The sequence below is a fragment of the Pelecanus crispus genome, chromosome 2, assembly GCF_030463565.1.
Source record: "Pelecanus crispus isolate bPelCri1 chromosome 2, bPelCri1.pri, whole genome shotgun sequence".
Lineage (NCBI taxonomy): Eukaryota > Metazoa > Chordata > Aves > Pelecaniformes > Pelecanidae > Pelecanus > Pelecanus crispus.
This window is the reverse complement of record NC_134644.1, coordinates 133074738-133092156: the sequence shown is the minus strand read 5'-3', so window position 1 is coordinate 133092156 and position 17419 is coordinate 133074738. Positions and strand designations below refer to the sequence as shown.

Here is a 17419-nt window from a genome sequence, read left to right as displayed (position 1 = left end):
TTACAGCAATTCTCCTCGTGGAAAATCAGAATTACTTGTTAAACATCAGCACAGACAGATATTTTTTCAAATTAGCCATCTGCATTCAGTTGCAATTCAATTTTCTCAGGCCAGAAGGCTGATTCACATGTAAAGCTACTGGGCTGTGCTTTGAACAGTTTGTTTATGCAGTCCCATATTCATCTTTTTTTATCTAATCTGGACAGCTGAGCAGCCTCACACTTTGAAGTTGCTTTCATATTATGTCTATTACAACATCATGCCTTATTTTTCCTTTCTTCTGCACAATGAAGACATTGTTCACTGCCACAGTTCCCTTTAGCCAAAAAAAAAAAAAAAAAAAAAAAAAGAAAAAAGGTTTGGCTGCATAGATATATGATCATGAAGAGGAATATATCACAGAAAAGGATTGAAGCTATGACTGGCAGATTTCTGCTGCAATATAGAAAGGCACTCACTCTTCAATTCTTCACTTGTATCCTCCAATAAATACTGTAATATAAGAAGGAGCACACAGAGATGGGGAAAATATAATATTCAAGTAATTCTACCAGTAGAAGCACACGTATATTTTGCCTTGGAAGAGTAAAATGTGGGTCAGTCGCATAGCTGTGTGCCCCACACTTCATCTAGTTCTTCACATTTTGTACAGTCCAATTGTATCTACATGGAAAGATACATTTATGTACAACTGTTCTGGGCAAAATTTCCCATACCTAGGCAACAGGCTAGCAGCAATCCACCAAGAGTGCTCTCAGAGAATGATCCCTGTGTTTGTATATAGATCCAAAGGAAAAGTGATAGAGGGTCCTGAAACGAGAGAGAAACTGTCTGAGGAAAGCTGTGATGATATCTTCTCTCTGCCCACCAGGCAGCCCCCAGCATTTCCAGGCTGAGAATCCTTTCCAGCTGTCATTGCTAATCCAGCTTCTCCATTTCCCCCAAACTTCTGGAGACTGCTCCAGTCCCAAAGGGGCCACAACAGCCACTGAAAATACCATCAAGGGGAACTCACTGATGGTTTCCAACTACTGGTTCCCTGTTGGCCTCTGTCTCCCCTTAGATCTGCAGTGGCCATAGCCTGAAGGAAGAGTCCCCGCTATGACTACAGGTCCCAAGCTGGCCCCCAGCCAAAATGGCACCCTGCTGGTAAGGTGGTGGACTTTTTGATTTCCTTCCATACTGCAGTGGTGGAGGATGGCACTGCACAGCGTGATCGCTTCAGGAGCAAAAGGAGCATGTAGCCAGCCTCTCAGCAACCTGATGTGAGGTTTGCTGAACTGGCACAAACACAAGCTGCTGGACCAGAGGGATACCAGCACCTGCACAGAGAAGATGGAAATCGCTGTAAACAGCGGAGTGATTCTGAAGATGCCATCCTTCTCACAGAATAAGTACTGGTGTCACTGGTTATTTTATTTTCTTGCATGCCCGCCGAGTCCTTTACAAACTGGCCAGCCAGTCTCTGCCTTCTCCTAATATGTTGCTAAAGCCTTGCAGCTATCTTCCAGTCTGTTAAAGCTAAAACCAGATTGATTTAATCTAGATGCCTGCATTGGAGGGGAGAACAGCAAAACAACCCTTCCCTCTTACTGTCCTTCAGTCTCCATTTCAGGTGTCTGCTAAACCAACAGCCAAGGTATCTGTGAAAGGGTTTGGTGCTTTCTTGGTTGTGATTGAACCTCTTTGCTGATTTGGAGCCTTTGGTTTGACTTGCTTGGCCAGCTTTTTATCTTTTCCCTGACAATCGTGAGATTTAGATGTCCAGCAAGACACATGCAATAGTATCTTAGTTGGGTGTATAAGTAAAAAGGGGGAAGGTCTTGTGTATGTTTGTAGAAATAAATTTGGGCATCCATATTTCAGCATTTTAGTTTGGATCAGGAGTGCAAAGCAAACCTTCCAGATGTTCCCTCTTGCAATGTTTTGGTTTGCATTTGGTGAGGCAGGCTTGGAATTCACAAAGTGCATTTTTTTATTTTAGATGAATGTAAACCTTTGCAATACAGGATGACATCTAGTCTGTTCTGCTGCTGAGTATTTGGTCCATTGGGCCAGAAAGCTAGTGTGAAGGCAGAAGGAAAAAAAAAGCAAAAAAAAATATGGATAGCATGGACATCAGGTCTTCAGCACCATTTCACTCTATATATCCACTCCTATTGTCTCACACCACTTGCTACTGCTGACATAGACTTGGAGGTATAGGGACCGTCCAACATCTCAATCTCTGTGGCTTCTAAGTGGAGATATGAAATGAGTTGTGAGCGTGATGAAGTCGTGGACATGAATTAAGAGCTACACTTAATGGATGGCTAACTCAGGCAGATGAATCCATGCAACAAGTTGCAAAAGAGCAACAGGACAGGATGGTGCACTTCTTTTTTTAAAAAAAAATGGGAAAAAAAGAAAGAAAAAGCAGCAGCATAAGAAAAGCAAAGGACAGCAAAGCAAGGCAGAAGGTACTGTTACATTCCCTGCTCCATCTGCTGGGGCATACCAGAATAGCTTGTCATGTTCATCCAGACACTTTTACTGTAGTAATTTTCTACTGGCTTGTTACCTAACTACCTTTCTCCAAATTACTATTTGGTAGTAGTGAGCTGCATCATTTTTGTAATCACATCTGAGCTTTGATTTCTCCCTGTTCAGTGTTTTGAGTACCTGTAATTAGGCTTTTAGGTGTTATAGGATAATATAGAAGCTGCTGTTTTGTTATCAAATGATACGATTCAGCTCCAGAGCTTAAAAAAAAAAATATTGCTTTAAGAAGATGCAGTTTGCTGCACTGAGTGAGTAGTAATAACTCCTCATGGTTTATTTTGCATCCATTTCCTTTCCTTGCTTGGGTTCCCGTCTCAGTTTTTTTTTGTTTCCACTTTCATAATTGCTCTCTTTCTTTACAGTTTCTTCTCTGCAATACCTAGAAAAAAGTAACTTACTTAAATCTTAATATTCTCAATTGTTACCAGCTACCATAGGTTTAGTAGTTCCCTTTTCTACAGTTTTAAGGAAACCTGTCATACCGGAAGGCAACATATTATTAAAATACTCTCATTCAAATGAAAGGATGTTATTTGATAATGAGATTTAGTTTATAATGCTTGATATCAAAGGGAAGAGAGTGGCATTGTAAGTTCCAGGTTTTGATGGAAAGGTTACTAAATTTTGAATTGACATTCCAAAAGAACAAAGAAAATCCCAGAGAGAAAATGAACTGATATGGTGTAAGCAAACATAGTTCATTATTTGATATATATGCACATTCAGAGGACTCTGGGATAAATATGTAAATATTAATTTGGTCATTAGAGGAAACATCTGTCCATACTATTATTTAAATGCTCAGGGGCAATTGTCCTGAAAGAGGATAAAAATAAACCCAGTTCCCAAGCCCGTCCAACTTTATAACCCACCAATGTTGATTATCCTAACACAAATAAAAGGCATTGTATATGCAGAGTGCTTCATAATGAAAAAAAAAGACAGGGTCAGAGATATCACAAAGATATCAGATTGCAAAAGAATTGTATCTCTACCATACTACATTCAGACAATCTACAGAAAAATAAATAATAATTAAAAAAGAGAAAACTGAGCACACTATTTTCCTGGAGCCAGATGACTCACATATTTTGCAGAAGGCAGAGTACAATGTAGACAAAATCTGCCCTTTGAACAACCATGACAGTTGCTAAAATAGAGATGTAGAGTGATACTGTAGTAGCATGAATTTATTATAGATTGTGTAGATCATTAAATAATTGAATTGATTGACATTATTCTCTACAGCATCTTTAATATTGTTTTACTCCTATTCTTTTAGATACTCTATTCTTATTTGGGTATACAAGACTTCCACCTTTTCCATTGACCCAAGAAAACCAGGGAAAAGGTGAATCCAGCTAGGGATCTGTTGGATTTATTTTTGAGATTACAGTCTTTCTGGGGAAGATACTACATTTCTGGCATGATCACTTGATAACAGCAGCCAGTTTATGCTCTTTCAACAGAGTTCTAAAATGGTGGAGAAAATAAGACGGGATCAGAAGAGGCAGCAATCAAGAGGTGCCGCAATTCCATTTCCTAGTAGTAATTTTTCCTCACGGGGAAGCACAGAAAAACTGGAGTGCAATGGAGATGAGGCACAGGACTTAATGGCTTGTCTGCTATTAACTGCTCCCTGTGAGGGCAGGTCTTTGCCAAAGCGTAGCTGGGAACCAGTGCTGATCTCTGGAAACCACAGTGAGGGCAAGCTGGGCAATGGCATGCCATGGTTGGAGGTCAGGTCTGTTGTTGCTAGTGGACACAGCAGGCAGTGTTCTCTCCTCTGTGCCTGGAGCATTGCTGATGCTTTCCAGTTTCTGGACATATGGTGGCTGTGTCAAGTCAACACTGATACTGGACAAGGACCTTCAATTTCTGGTCTGTCCCCTCAGTACAGGATCCTGTGTGATGACAGCTGTTGTTCCTCTCTAAAAATAGCTGCTTCTCATGGCTGGAGAAGAGTAAAACCCTGATTCTGTTGAAGCCAATGGCAACATTCACAGTGACCCCAGAAAAGCCAGGTTTTCAGTGCAGCCCTCAGGAACCTCAGCAGTCTTACCCAGCATATTAGCACAAACAGCAACCCCACGGCCTCCAAAGCACCTATGCTCTGAACAAACCTAAGTCATTCTTCCCCAGAAACTAGTTTTATGTTAGCTTTCATAAAAGCTATACTTGTATGTAAATAAAAAAGAGAAATACATAGGCACATAGAATAAATACCATTTTGTATGAAACGAGAAACAAATACTGACTAGCACAGTTCAATGACTGCTGTGGAACACAACACACAAGTGCCATTCAAAGAGGTTTACCAGTAGGTGGTGACATATAATTATTTATTAGCAATTTTCTGTCTGCAAAAGGTTCTGAGCTACAAGCAGCTACACTGTGCAACTTTTTGTTTAGGCTTTCCTTTCATATTGTTCCACCTTTCTGAGATATCTTTTACATGTTTCACAGCTGCAGAAATGTTTCATAGCTGCAATTGCGTCTCCTGGCTGTAGCACATCAGACTGCTCCTGCTCTGTGAACTGCAGGGCTGTCTTTGCATTGCTGAGCTGGTTTTTGAGTGGTTTCAGTGTTTTTCATCTGTTGATGAAAGATATTAGCCCAGTTCTCGCAACACATGCAAGAAAAAAGTCAATAATTTCTTTATAGGGTGTACCTTTTGTTTACTTCCAGTGAATAAACGGGTTTTATAGTTAGCTGCGTGGAAATTCGCTATTTACTGCCAAATGTAATCAGCAGCCTCTCATAATTCCATCACATGCTTCTGCGCACCAGTGATCCCACGTTATGAAGCCATCAGTAACCCTGGAAAAAATGATTCACCTCAGCTTGGCCTATCTATTATTGTCTATTTAAATACCATGTGTGGGTCATGACTAATGAAAGCCATATAGCTACAACATATGAGATCAAGCTGGGGTTCGGATGGTTAGCGAGTTTTTTCCGACCAGCTGTACAAAGCAAGCCAGAAGGCTTCTCTAATGCTTCAGGAATCACTGCAGGTCCTCTCCAGAAGTAAGCTGGGCCTGTTTGCTTTATGGGAGCAGTATTGGCTCCATGGAGGCCATGACCAAACACACTTCACCGGCTGGAGCAGAGGTGATAGATAAGAGTGCTCCTGGAAGTCTCTGCCCACAGCCAGTGGGCATATCTAGGTGTAAAATGTCTTGGTGCCCTTTTAGGGAAAGTGGTGCAATGTAACTCTGCATCAGCCTTGACACAAGTCCTGGCCCTGAAGACACAAGCACAGCCGTATCTCTGCTGACCTTGCAGCTGGTGTGGGCAGCTCGGCTGAGGTGGAAGTGGGTGCTAAACACATCTTGCTGGGTAAAATGTCAGCATGCTGCTTTGTCTGCATCCATGTTCTCTTAAGTTGCTCTTTTTGGACTGGTTCTAGCTTAGTATGCACTAGGGCTTAACCAAAAGATCAAATAACAGTTGTTAATTTTCTGTTTTCTAACTACCATCCAATGCGTTGCTGAGTTTCTCAACTGTTCTTAAGGGATGAACACCCATAGTCAAACCTGCAATGACAAAGGCTTATACATTCAAAGATATGTGGTGCTTTATTCCTGCTCGTGTCATTGGCCTGAGGTGAGTCTTGAGCCCAAGTCATGTCAGTTCTTTGCACTACTATTCTTACCATTTATGACAGCAGTCTGCTTCACAAAGCAAAGGCACAATGAATCAGTATGTTTTTGAGGTGGTGGAGTCACCATCCCTGAAAGCGTTCAAAAAACGGGTAGACGTGGCACTCTGGGACATGGTTTAGTCTAGTCTACCCTTGATTGGTTTAATGTGGACTTGGTAGTGTAGGTTAATGGTTGGACTAGATGATCTTAAAGGTCTTTTCCAACCTAAATGATTCTATGATTCTATGATTCTGACTGTGTCTATAACTCCTATGAGTTGCTATTTTGGGCTGGGGCAAGAGAGCCAACCTCATACACAACACACAATGTGCTGCAGAAAATGTAATATCTGTCAATGAGTGGGACAACATGGTGCCTTGAAGCCCTGCTGTCCCGATTGGTGACAACTGCCTAAGCTTTGGTAGTGGGAAATGAGACCCAGCCAGCTGTCGTGTCTGTCTGTCTGGAACTGAACACCACCAAAATACCATATCCAGAAGGTCAGGGCACCCAGCTGGTGCTGCTGAAAAATCAGAGAAGCCTAATGCCCACTGATATAAATGAGAGTCATATTTCTCATCTGCTGAATTTGGGGGAGTATCTGTGGCAGACAACTCTCCTTCTTACAGTTATCACAAGGACATATGTCACAGGCTCCAGCCTACTATAGTACTGTCTGGCTTTGGACCTATAGATTGGCCTATTTAAGAAACTAGGTGGGAGATGATCTAGGATTAGGAAGCACCTCAAACTAAGTGAGAATGGCTCTGTTCTGTCATAACAGTTATTTATCAAGGGTGCTGTCACATAAAGGTCTCTGAAATGGAAAAGAGGGGGCACATTGATTTTCCTGACAGCAAGAACAATTATTTAAGGTAGGCTGCCAAGCAGCTCCTGTTCTCTGCCTACTTGTGGTTACACTTTTAGTACCATTATATATGTACAAATCACAAAGAGAAAGAAGGTGGGCAGCTTTAGAGAAGTTACTCCTGTTGTGGCAGCAGGATGCTGTTTATAAATGATGTTATCATCACACTGCAGCACAACTACCCAAAGCATCTAAGGAGAAGGCAGGTGTGACTGGCAGCTCTACCTGGTGCAACACATGATAGTGTGAGGAGCCACAGGTACCTGTTGCTCATTAAAAATTATTCCTGTGTATTAGATACAAAACAGACAGAAGGTTCTAAGTTTCTTATTCAGTGTTGTTTGAACATAAAAAGGCTGACACCTACACACACAATATGAATTAGGCACAAACATAATAAAAAGATCACACTTGTCTAGGATGAAGATAGGAGGTAGTCAAAGATGACACCCAGAAATGAAATTTCCCATAACGGAAACAAGCAGGAAATGGGAAAGCATGGATTTTTATAAAGCAATTCTGTTAAAAACAGGCTAAATTCAGCTGATGAAAAAGCAGTTTTTCTAGGAAAATATAAGAAACACCTGTGCTTAAATGGAAATGGGGTAGAGGACTGGATCTTGAGTGACACACAAAAGGAGTTGGCTATTAGATTAAATGAGAGTAAACCTCAATGATGTAAAAGGCTTATTTCTTCAGTATAGAAACTGAAAAAGTTGCCTCAAATGTAATAGCATTTGCACAGAGCTATCCCATGCCTCACTGCCTTCCCTGGTTTGAAGCCAGGACAATATTCCCATCTACCAGGTTTGTGGCTCAGTGCTGTCCTGGTTTCAGTAGCTGGCATAGTGCTGTGTTTTGGATTTAGTATGAGAATAATGTTGATAACATGCTGACATTTTAGTTGTTGCTAGGTAGTGCTTACACCAGTCAAGGACTTTTTCAGCTTCCCATGCTCTGCCAGGTGCACAAGAAGCTGGGAGGGGGCACAGCCAGGACAGCTGACCCAAACTGCCCAAAGGGGTATTCCATACCATATGACATCATGCTCAGTGTATAAACTGGGGGGGGTTGGCTGGGGGGTAGTGATTGCTGCTTGGAGACAGGTTGGGTGTTGGTTGGCAGGTAGTGAATGGTTGCATCACTTGTTTTTCCTGGGTTTTGCTTCTCTCTGTCTCTCTTGTTTTCCTTTTCATTAGTTTTTTTTTATTATTATTATTATTATTATTCAGTTATTAAACTGTTCTTATCTCAACCCATGAGCTTTCTTACTTTTGCTCTCTGATTGTCTCCCCCATCCCACCAGGCGGGAAGGGTGAGTGAGTGGCTGTGTGATGCTTGGTTGCCGGCTGGGGCTAAACCACAACAGATGCCTTCAGTGTAGTGCTCAAAGTGGCAGACTTTGGTGAAAAGTCCAAATCTTTACTGTTTTGTCATACAGCTGTAGGGACACCAACAAAAACTGGTACAAAAGTGAGCCTGAAAAAAGTGACTAAAACACATCAGTTTCACTCTTAGAAACATAATAGGCCCTGAATGACTAATGAGAAATCACTATATGCTACCTGAGCTGCCTCCTCAATGGCTTAATGCCAGATGCTAGGGGCAAGCCAAAGTTTGAACTCTCACTAGTTAGCAACAGAAAGGGAAAAAGGTTTACTCTTAAGTGATTAAACTAGCATCATAAGAGAAATAACGTAGCTATTCCTTTTCTTTTCAATGGCCATCCAACGACCCTCACTGTGCAAGTGAGTCATGGTACCTGTTCATTTCAAACAAGAAGCAGCATAGCTCTCATGACTTTAACTTTTCTTGAAGTCTTTAATCGAAACACAAGAGGGGATTTCTATATAATGATCACTAAATTCATCCCAGATTACCCTTTTCACTCTTCTGCACAAAAGTCATCTCCTACTCCCCACAGCTTAGCCTTGAGGGAAAACAGCAGGGAGAAGCTTGACAGACTCTCTACCAAATAGGAGCATGTCCAGGAGCACTCCCACTGCTGACCTTTGGGCAGCTGCAATACCTCCTGCAGTTACTTTGTGCCTGGATTATCTCCAGCCCACAGCTAGTAGACTTTTTATTCCAATCTTCCATTTGGCCCTTTGCAGTTGGTCCCCCACTTAACCCAGTCCTCTCTCCAACACAGGTCTTCTTTACTCCTTTCCTTCCTTCTCCCATCTAGATAATTTCTCCCCTGAATTAGCAATATTTGTCTCTCGTGTTATTCTCCTGGCCACTCTGCAGCACTTACACTTGAAGTGGCACCTCTTCAGAGCTAGGAATATGCCTACACAGCACATTAGAAAGGACTTAGCAATGTATGGACAGGGCATGGCAGAACTCAATGTGGATGATAAGAGAAAATGGGTACATAGGGATCTATTTAAGCAGAAAGGACTGAATTAGGGAAAAAAAAGTGGGCTTGGTCCTCTAGGTGCTGAAAATTTGACATTTTTCAGAGATTTCCTGGAACAGGACGAGAGACCATATTCCAAGGCTGCAAAGTTGACTGAATTGGTGCTGTACAGATTGGAGCAAGGGCAGAAAGCAAAAGATTTAAATGGGAGACTAAAAGGTGATCCAAGGACATTAAAGGAAAAAAAAAGTATGGTTGTCTAATTCTGCTTTCTTCTTTCACATGCTGCGTTATAGAAAGCCAATTTTTCCCTTTCTATCAGAGAAACATTGTTAGAAGGAGTAAATCCATCACTGCAGCCATCCCTTTACCTGCAGCTGAACCCCCCACCATTCCCTTTCGCAGTGGCACACCAGAGCCAGGGCATTCCCACAAGAAGGAGAAGGGAGGGCATGAGCAGGCTGGCAGCTAAAGGATAACATGAACTGCAGCCACCATTTAGCCCAGTCTGAATCCTCTGGACACCCGTCAGTAGCCACTTCATATATTGCTAAACTTGAACTATAAACTGCAATTGGTAAATCTGCAGGATAGATCAAAACACACCTGAGAGACCTTCAAATTATCAACTACTACAGCTGTTTGATTACTTTGGAACTGCTACAGATATGTGACATTAGCTCAAGGCCATGTCTGCAACTGTCTGCATCATTGCAGCGAAGTTCTCTGCGGAAAGATGTCAGAACAGAAACGAAACAGGCCCTCTCCAGAAATGGTTAATCAATAGCTTACGAGGTTGACTGAATGCCATTAGATACAGTGGTGCATCTACTGTATATAAATCCTGACCTGTATTCTGTATTAGTCTCAGTCACCTCTCCTGCCCGACTGGTAGTTACCAGTTTTCCACTTGGAAGATTTTGGGCATTACCAGAAATGTTCATAGCATCATGGATCTGGGGAACAGTGATAATACTCTGTTGTGGGTTTTGGTTTCTTCTAGGGAGGAGGAGGAGGTAAGGAATCTATTTGTAAATGCATCTCAGTCTACCTAGCCTATATTTCTGTCAAATATACTGTGTACATAACTAAAAGAAGTGTAATCTTAAGACTATCAGATGGACAGATGCAGGATAGCATAGGCAACACTAGTTTGGTCTTGAGAGATCTATTTTACAGCAGAATTTTTGTGTATGGGCTTTTTAATAATAGTGAGGTAATGCCTAGACATAGCTGTAGATACAAATCTATGTATAAATGAGGTAATTAAAATATGAATGTGCATGTTCAGATTTCCTGAAGTACTGGGCTATAGTTTTACCTGCATTGTAATCACAGCTAATACCTACTTATATCTAATTATAGTTTAATATTTACTTACAAACATTTTCATATTATCAGTCTATCCTATCTAGTTACACAGTTTAATACAGATAATATTTATGTACCTTACTATGTTGAATACATATTCCTTAAAAGCATTTATGCTACCAGCCCATTTACATAAGGAGCAAGCATTTTGCTTACCTATTGTAATTTTGTATTTTTCAGCAGTCATTTTCTTGCTTACTTTAAAAAGATTAATAAAAAGGTGAAAATAGTTAACTTCAGATAATAACCATCAGGAATTTACTAGAAAAGCTAAAGTATTATCTGAAAGTTATTTTAGCAGCTATGGTGTCCTTATGCAGGAAAGTAGTTTTCTGACTGAGAATAAAAAAAAATCATTTAAGCATATGCTTCACTTTAAGCACATGCTTAACTTAAAGCATGTGCTTAATGACACTATGCCTGAAAGACTAAATCTTATGCTTACTGAAGATCATGGCAAAATTCCCACTTTTTTCAGCAGGATCTGGCCCAACTGGGATATGCTAATAATAACAACCTTTCTACACTCAAAGGGCTATTCCCCTTGGTATTCAAATTGAATTGTGAACACTGTTGCCCAAAAATGTATCAGACAATCTTAGTGGGATGGATTATTCATTTATGGGAAAATTATGTAACTGTGCTTGTTAGCTAGTGGCAACAATGTTGCATTTAACAAGTGAAAAATACACTCCTGATCTGGGGAAAAGGAAAATGACATAATCAAACTGTGTTTTACCATGTTTATTATGATACAGGCTGTTAAAGTTATTCTTTCTTGTATGCCACAGACCTCACAATAGGCTTATTCCTTAAAGGGGAGAAGATTATTTATTGACACACTATTTGTTTGGGTTTTTTTTACCTTTTTTCATGTTACAAAAAGCCTAGCATCATCATTTTACTTACCGGGTAGTCCTGGAGGAGAGATTTTTATACATACTTCTAAATTCAGCTTTTGTTTGTGTTTTGTAGGCGACAAGGTGAGCCACCACTTGAAAATGGGTTCCTTCCATACCTGGGCTGTGCCTTGGAGTTCGGTGCCAACCCCCTTGAATTCCTCAGAGAAAAGCAGAAGAAGTATGGCCACATTTTCACTTGCCGAGTAGCAGGGAAATACATTCATTTCCTCACTGACCCTTTTTCATACCATGCACTGATACGCCAGGGAAAACACTTGGACTGGAAGAAGTTCCATTTTGCTACTTCTGCCAAGGTACCACTCTAAAAATTGTTTTAATATCTAACATGTGTAGTATCTGCTGGCAGGACAGACATACCCAGCTAATAATCCCTAGAGCATAACTATGGCTTTGAAATATCATTGTGTTCACATTTCCGTACTTCTATTGGTTTAAAATATTGGTGTCTTTTTTTTCCCTTTCCTTAATGGAAAGGAAATTTGCAGCGATTTGTATTGTCCAAGAATGACATTATTAGTCATGTAGTATCCCAAATTACTAAAGTAGAAATACAGTTAGCACCATCTGTAAAATGATAATATAGCTTGCTGAAACCTTCTTCAGGAGGTGCTCACCACTATGGAAAATTTGGTCCTAATGCCTTAAATGATGCAACATGGTGGGAGCCCAGTGAAACTCCTACTGAAGCAAGCAACAAGTCTCCTGTTGATGTCAATGGGAGTTGAATGAAGGTCTAGGTAACCACATCCATTTACTTGTAAGCATCTATTGAAATCTATCTTCATTTGCCTACTTAACTGGTATAGTTCACTGAGAAAGTATCAGTTCTAGTATCAACAGCCCTTATTATGCTTCCCTCTAGTAAGCTATGAAGTTATACTTTGGCTTTAATTTCTGTTAGGCTTTATCATCAAGTTTATGGCAGGCCTTATTTATCATGCATACAATTTATTTTGTGACAGGCTTTTGGGCATGGTAGCATTGATCCAGCAGAGGGAAACACCACTGAAAATTTTCATCAGACTTTCATTAGAACCCTTCAAGGTAATGCCCTAGATGCCCTCATTGAAGCAATGATGGAAAACCTACAATACGTCATGCTGCAGTCGAGAACATCTAAACTTCGGTCTAATGCCTGGGTGACAGAAGGACTTTATACATTCTGTTGCCAGGTGATGTTCGAGGCTGGCTTTTTAACACTGTTTGGTAAAGAATTTAATTCAAATCACGACAAAAATCTATCATCAAAGCAGGAAACTGAGAGAGCTCATATCCTAAATGCCCTTGAAAACTTCAAGGAATTTGATAGGATCTTTCCAGCCCTTGTGGCGGGGCTGCCTATCCACCTCTTCAAGAGTGCCCACAGTGCACGTGAGAAGCTGGGAGAGGCGCTCCTCCACAAGAACCTCCTGAAGAGGGACAACCTCTCTGAGCTTGTCACCCTCCGCATGTTCCTGAATGACACTCTGTCAACCTTCGATGACATGGAAAAAGCGAAGACCCACGTGGCGGTGCTCTGGGCCTCGCAAGCCAACACCATTCCTGCCACGTTCTGGAGCTTGTTCTATCTTCTTAAGTAAGTCCCAATGCTTCTTGTTTCCAAACAAGAAAAATGTTTGTTATCTTTCAGAAACTGGTTCATTAACACAGGCAAATTCCACTGCTTGATACCTCATCAGTGTCAAAAAAGCTTAGTGATTACAACAGAAGTGGCATGTTGTTCTGGACTTCCACAGAAACCCCCTTCACTCATCTGAGACCAAGTAGTGGTACGACAGAGCAATTCTGTAGAAGTTTTTTTAAAAAAACAACACTCCAGGGCAATGCTACATGTTGACAAGAAAGCTTTGGAGTAAATCTATATGATGTGATATTAAAAGTGCTGGTTGCAGTCAGAACATTAATTGTATTGAAGGCTCCCAATATAATCAGACATTTTTAGACCATCTCACTAGAGCAGGCAAAATGAGCTTTAATTTCATTATTGTTTTTACAGATACTTGACAAAGAATAGTTTATACGTTGATAGATCCTACTGAGGTTGCAGTGTAGGCTGCAGCTGCTGAGCCTGTTACTCACAAAAGGAGTGCACAGTTCAGATAATACTATTAAATATCCATTTTAGAGTGGGAGTATAATCTACCTCAGCATGACTAACTCTTAAGTATATATCTAAATTGCTGACGTTTTTATTTAGCCAGTGGCTTGCACCCTCATATCTACCTGCCAATGCTAATATCTGAGGTTCTTTAGTACTTTTCATTCCAAGAATGCATTGGCTTTAGGTCTTCTGGCCTTGGAGTCTTTTAACACCCTGATTGACTGTGCCTCCATCAAGACACTATTGCGTCCTGTATTATTATCTATACATATTTCACCATAGCTCATACATTCTGTGTCTGTAAGAAAGTCTAAACAGTGAAGGATACTATGTGGAGTTTTAGTATTAGGAAGATTCTTTTCAGCTAGACAGAATGTTGCCATATAAGAGGACATCATCCAGGATAAGTGATGTTATAAAACTGATCTATGATCCTGTTCCTAAACTTTCTACCCTCAGTGGGGCTATTTCCTAATCTACAACTGATTGCTTTATTTCTTATTCTTGGCATTGCTTTTTAGTGACATTACTGTTTATTACCTGGATTATGCACATCAGTTCTGTCCCACTTGTCATTGGAGACAGAATCAAATACTTGGGGTTCTTTTCCTTTTATTGAAGCTATTGTACCTTTGCCAAGACATGAAAAAGTGTAACTGCAGCATTTTCCTGCAACATTTTCATTTTAGAAGGTTGCAGTTGTCAGCTAATGAACTAAATTTTAGGCAGGAAGAAAGGTAATGGCAAACCCCCTTTTTAAAGCATTCTTAAGCGTAAAATTATGTTATACTTCTGCTCTTTTGATCTTAGGAGTCCAGAAGCAATGAGAGCTGCTACCAAAGAAGTGCAAAGTATTTTGGAAAGTGCTGGAGAGAAGATCAGCTTAGAGGGCAAACATATTTCCTTGAACCGAAAACAGCTGGATAATATGCCAGTACTAGGTATGATTATTTTACGCAGGAGTACCAGAAATCACCCCACAATTTTCAGTCTTCTATTTGTTACCATATAAATGCTTGCTAAGGAATTACTGTGGAATTAGGGAACAAACACTAGAACAAAAACCTGTACGTTTCTTAGCAATAGCCAACACAATCAGTCTTCCCAATGTCCCAGGTTGTACTGAGAGTATCAAAATTCACATGAATAGCACTTTTTTTGTGGGTAATGGCATGTCTCAATACTGCTACACAGCTACATAACATAGTATTGGAGACCCATGGATAATTCAGAACAATATTTTGTTTAGTAATGACTTTAGATCAAATAAAAGGGTGTTGACAAATTTTATATCCCAATTCTTATGATGTGAAGCAATATATTCTAATACCATTACTTTCATTTCTGCATGTTTTTCAAATTATAGGCACTTTTTTCAAGTGTCCAAGTTACAGAGACTTTTGAAAATGTCACCCTTTAACTACTGTTGCTTTTTTAAAAAAAAATATAATCAGCTTAAGTTGAAACAAACCCCCCCTGACTTAATTTTTCTGAGTACTGGTTTCTAAGCACCGCTCTTAAAGTTTCAGAAAATCTTGATCACTGCACTGTTTATTTTTTTTTTTTTATGTTTCCAGTTTTGACTGGTTTGTTCTTTATCTCAGAGTGAAAATGTGTCTCAATTTCAAATCACTTTCAAAAAAGTTGCGTCAACTATAAATATTTTTGTAGGGGAAAGCAGATTATGTTCTCAGTGTTATCTGCAGAAGGGATAATAATGCTAAGGCAAAATGAGAAAGATACTTTCTTAGGCATTTAGAAAGTTATTGTTAAAATATTTCTTCTAATAAATGCAGGGTTTGATAATGGGTTTGAAATAGTTCAAAATGCATGACCTCTCCCAAGGACATACACATACTATTTCCATGGTAATCGTTCCTTTTCATCTCCCTATAGACAGCATCATCAAGGAGGCAATGAGGCTATCGAGTGCATCCATGACTTTCCGAGTTGCCAAGGAGGATTTCACTTTGCACTTAGAGAATGATTTTTACAACATTCGCAGTGATGATATTGTAGCTCTTTATCCTCAACTGTTGCATTTTGATCCAGAAATCTATGCTGATCCCTTGGTAAGTATTAAAGTGCATTAAACTCCGAGCTCTAGCAGAAGTTAACATGCTTTTAAATAGAGCATTTATCAGGGGTGCCCCACAGCTCATTTTCTGTTGTACTCCAGCCAGTCTGTTCTTACACCCAGAGATGTAATGATAGGCAAGAAAAAGAATAAAGTCAGTGCAAGCACTATCTGCAAAACATGCTTTAGTGTAACCAAAAAGTGTGCTGCCAGCCCAAGGGAGCCTTCTACTTAACTGCCTTCCTCAGTGAGGAAAGATCACCATTATGGGGGGGTTCGAGGGAGGACAAAGATAAGGATAATATTTTCCCAAAGGCACAGAATGAGAAATCCTCCAGTTCTGCTACATGAACAAGGATGCAGGTTATAATCCTTACGTTAAGAGGTGAGAAGAGAAAAGCAGAGTTATCAGCAAAGAACCTGGGATCGTGTACCACATACCACAGCTTCTCGGGGGCTACTGTCTGGGGCCTGGTGCTGCTGTACAATGCTTACTGCTAGAGGCTTTTCTTTCCTAGCCTACAATTTGTGTCTTGATGGCATTATCTAGTCTTTGGAGGTATTCAAATATCAAGTAACTCTTTTGTGGGTTTTATTACAGACATTCAAATATGATCGCTTTCTCAATGAGAATGGAGAAGAAAAGACTGACTTCTACCGCAACGGTCGCAAGTTGAAGTATTACTATATGCCATTTGGGACAGGCATAGCAAAATGCCCTGGCAGGTTATTTGCTGTCCATGAAATTAAACAATTTTTGGCTTTGATATTTTCATATTTTGACATAGAGCTTGTGGACAATAATGTGCAATGTCCTTCTTTAGATCAATCCCGTTCAGGACTGGGTATTTTGCAACCAACCAATGACATTGATTTCAGGTACAGACTGAAATGTCTATGAATATATATTTTATATTATACATATAAATGATGTACTATATAAATACACTGTATAACATAGACTTTATATATATTTTATGTATATATGCAAATAAAACGTTGCAAGTCTTGGGGGAAAATCTATATGAAGATGCTAATTCATCAGTCTAATGGAAAATGCATAATGTATACCATTATGGTACCAGCATGCAGTGGGTTTAATGCACTGTGCTGATACAAATGTTTCCCCTTTTACCAACCATTTTGAAATGCAAGTTAAGATTCTGAATTGTACATGTACAGTAGTTCTTTTCTTTTTTTTTCTGTCAGCAAATACTTTCCCAGAGTTAGTTAGAATTTCATCAGCTAATTCAAAATAATTGTCAAAATTCAACTACAGTTGGGGAAGGTGGTTCTCCCCACAGGTGAAATAAAAATTTTGTTGTATAAAGGCAGATTCACAGTAGGGATGGGAGAGTTTCCTGGGGAAGTACCTTTATGGTTTTATGAAAAACTAGAAAAAGACTTGAAGAAAATCTACAAAATTGTTCACGTTCTAGTGAAACTGCAAAACTTGTATTATATTCATTATAATATACTTCTTTTCAGAAAGTTGTAACTGTATTAAAATAAATGATGTTGGCTGAACC

The 17419-nt window shown here is 39.9% G+C and overlaps 1 protein-coding gene across 1 annotated transcript; it reads left to right on the top strand.

Moving 5' to 3' along the window:
* Positions 1-10354: 10354 nt before the first annotated feature.
* On the top strand, positions 10355-16791 carry CYP7A1 (cytochrome P450 family 7 subfamily A member 1). Its single transcript, XM_009482060.2, has 6 exons — positions 10355-10434; positions 11765-12005; positions 12675-13288; positions 14624-14754; positions 15710-15885; positions 16492-16791. Exons 1-6 carry the CDS (start codon positions 10355-10357, stop codon positions 16789-16791), a joined length of 1542 nt encoding a protein of 513 aa, XP_009480335.1.
* Positions 16792-17419: the final 628 nt, after the last annotated feature.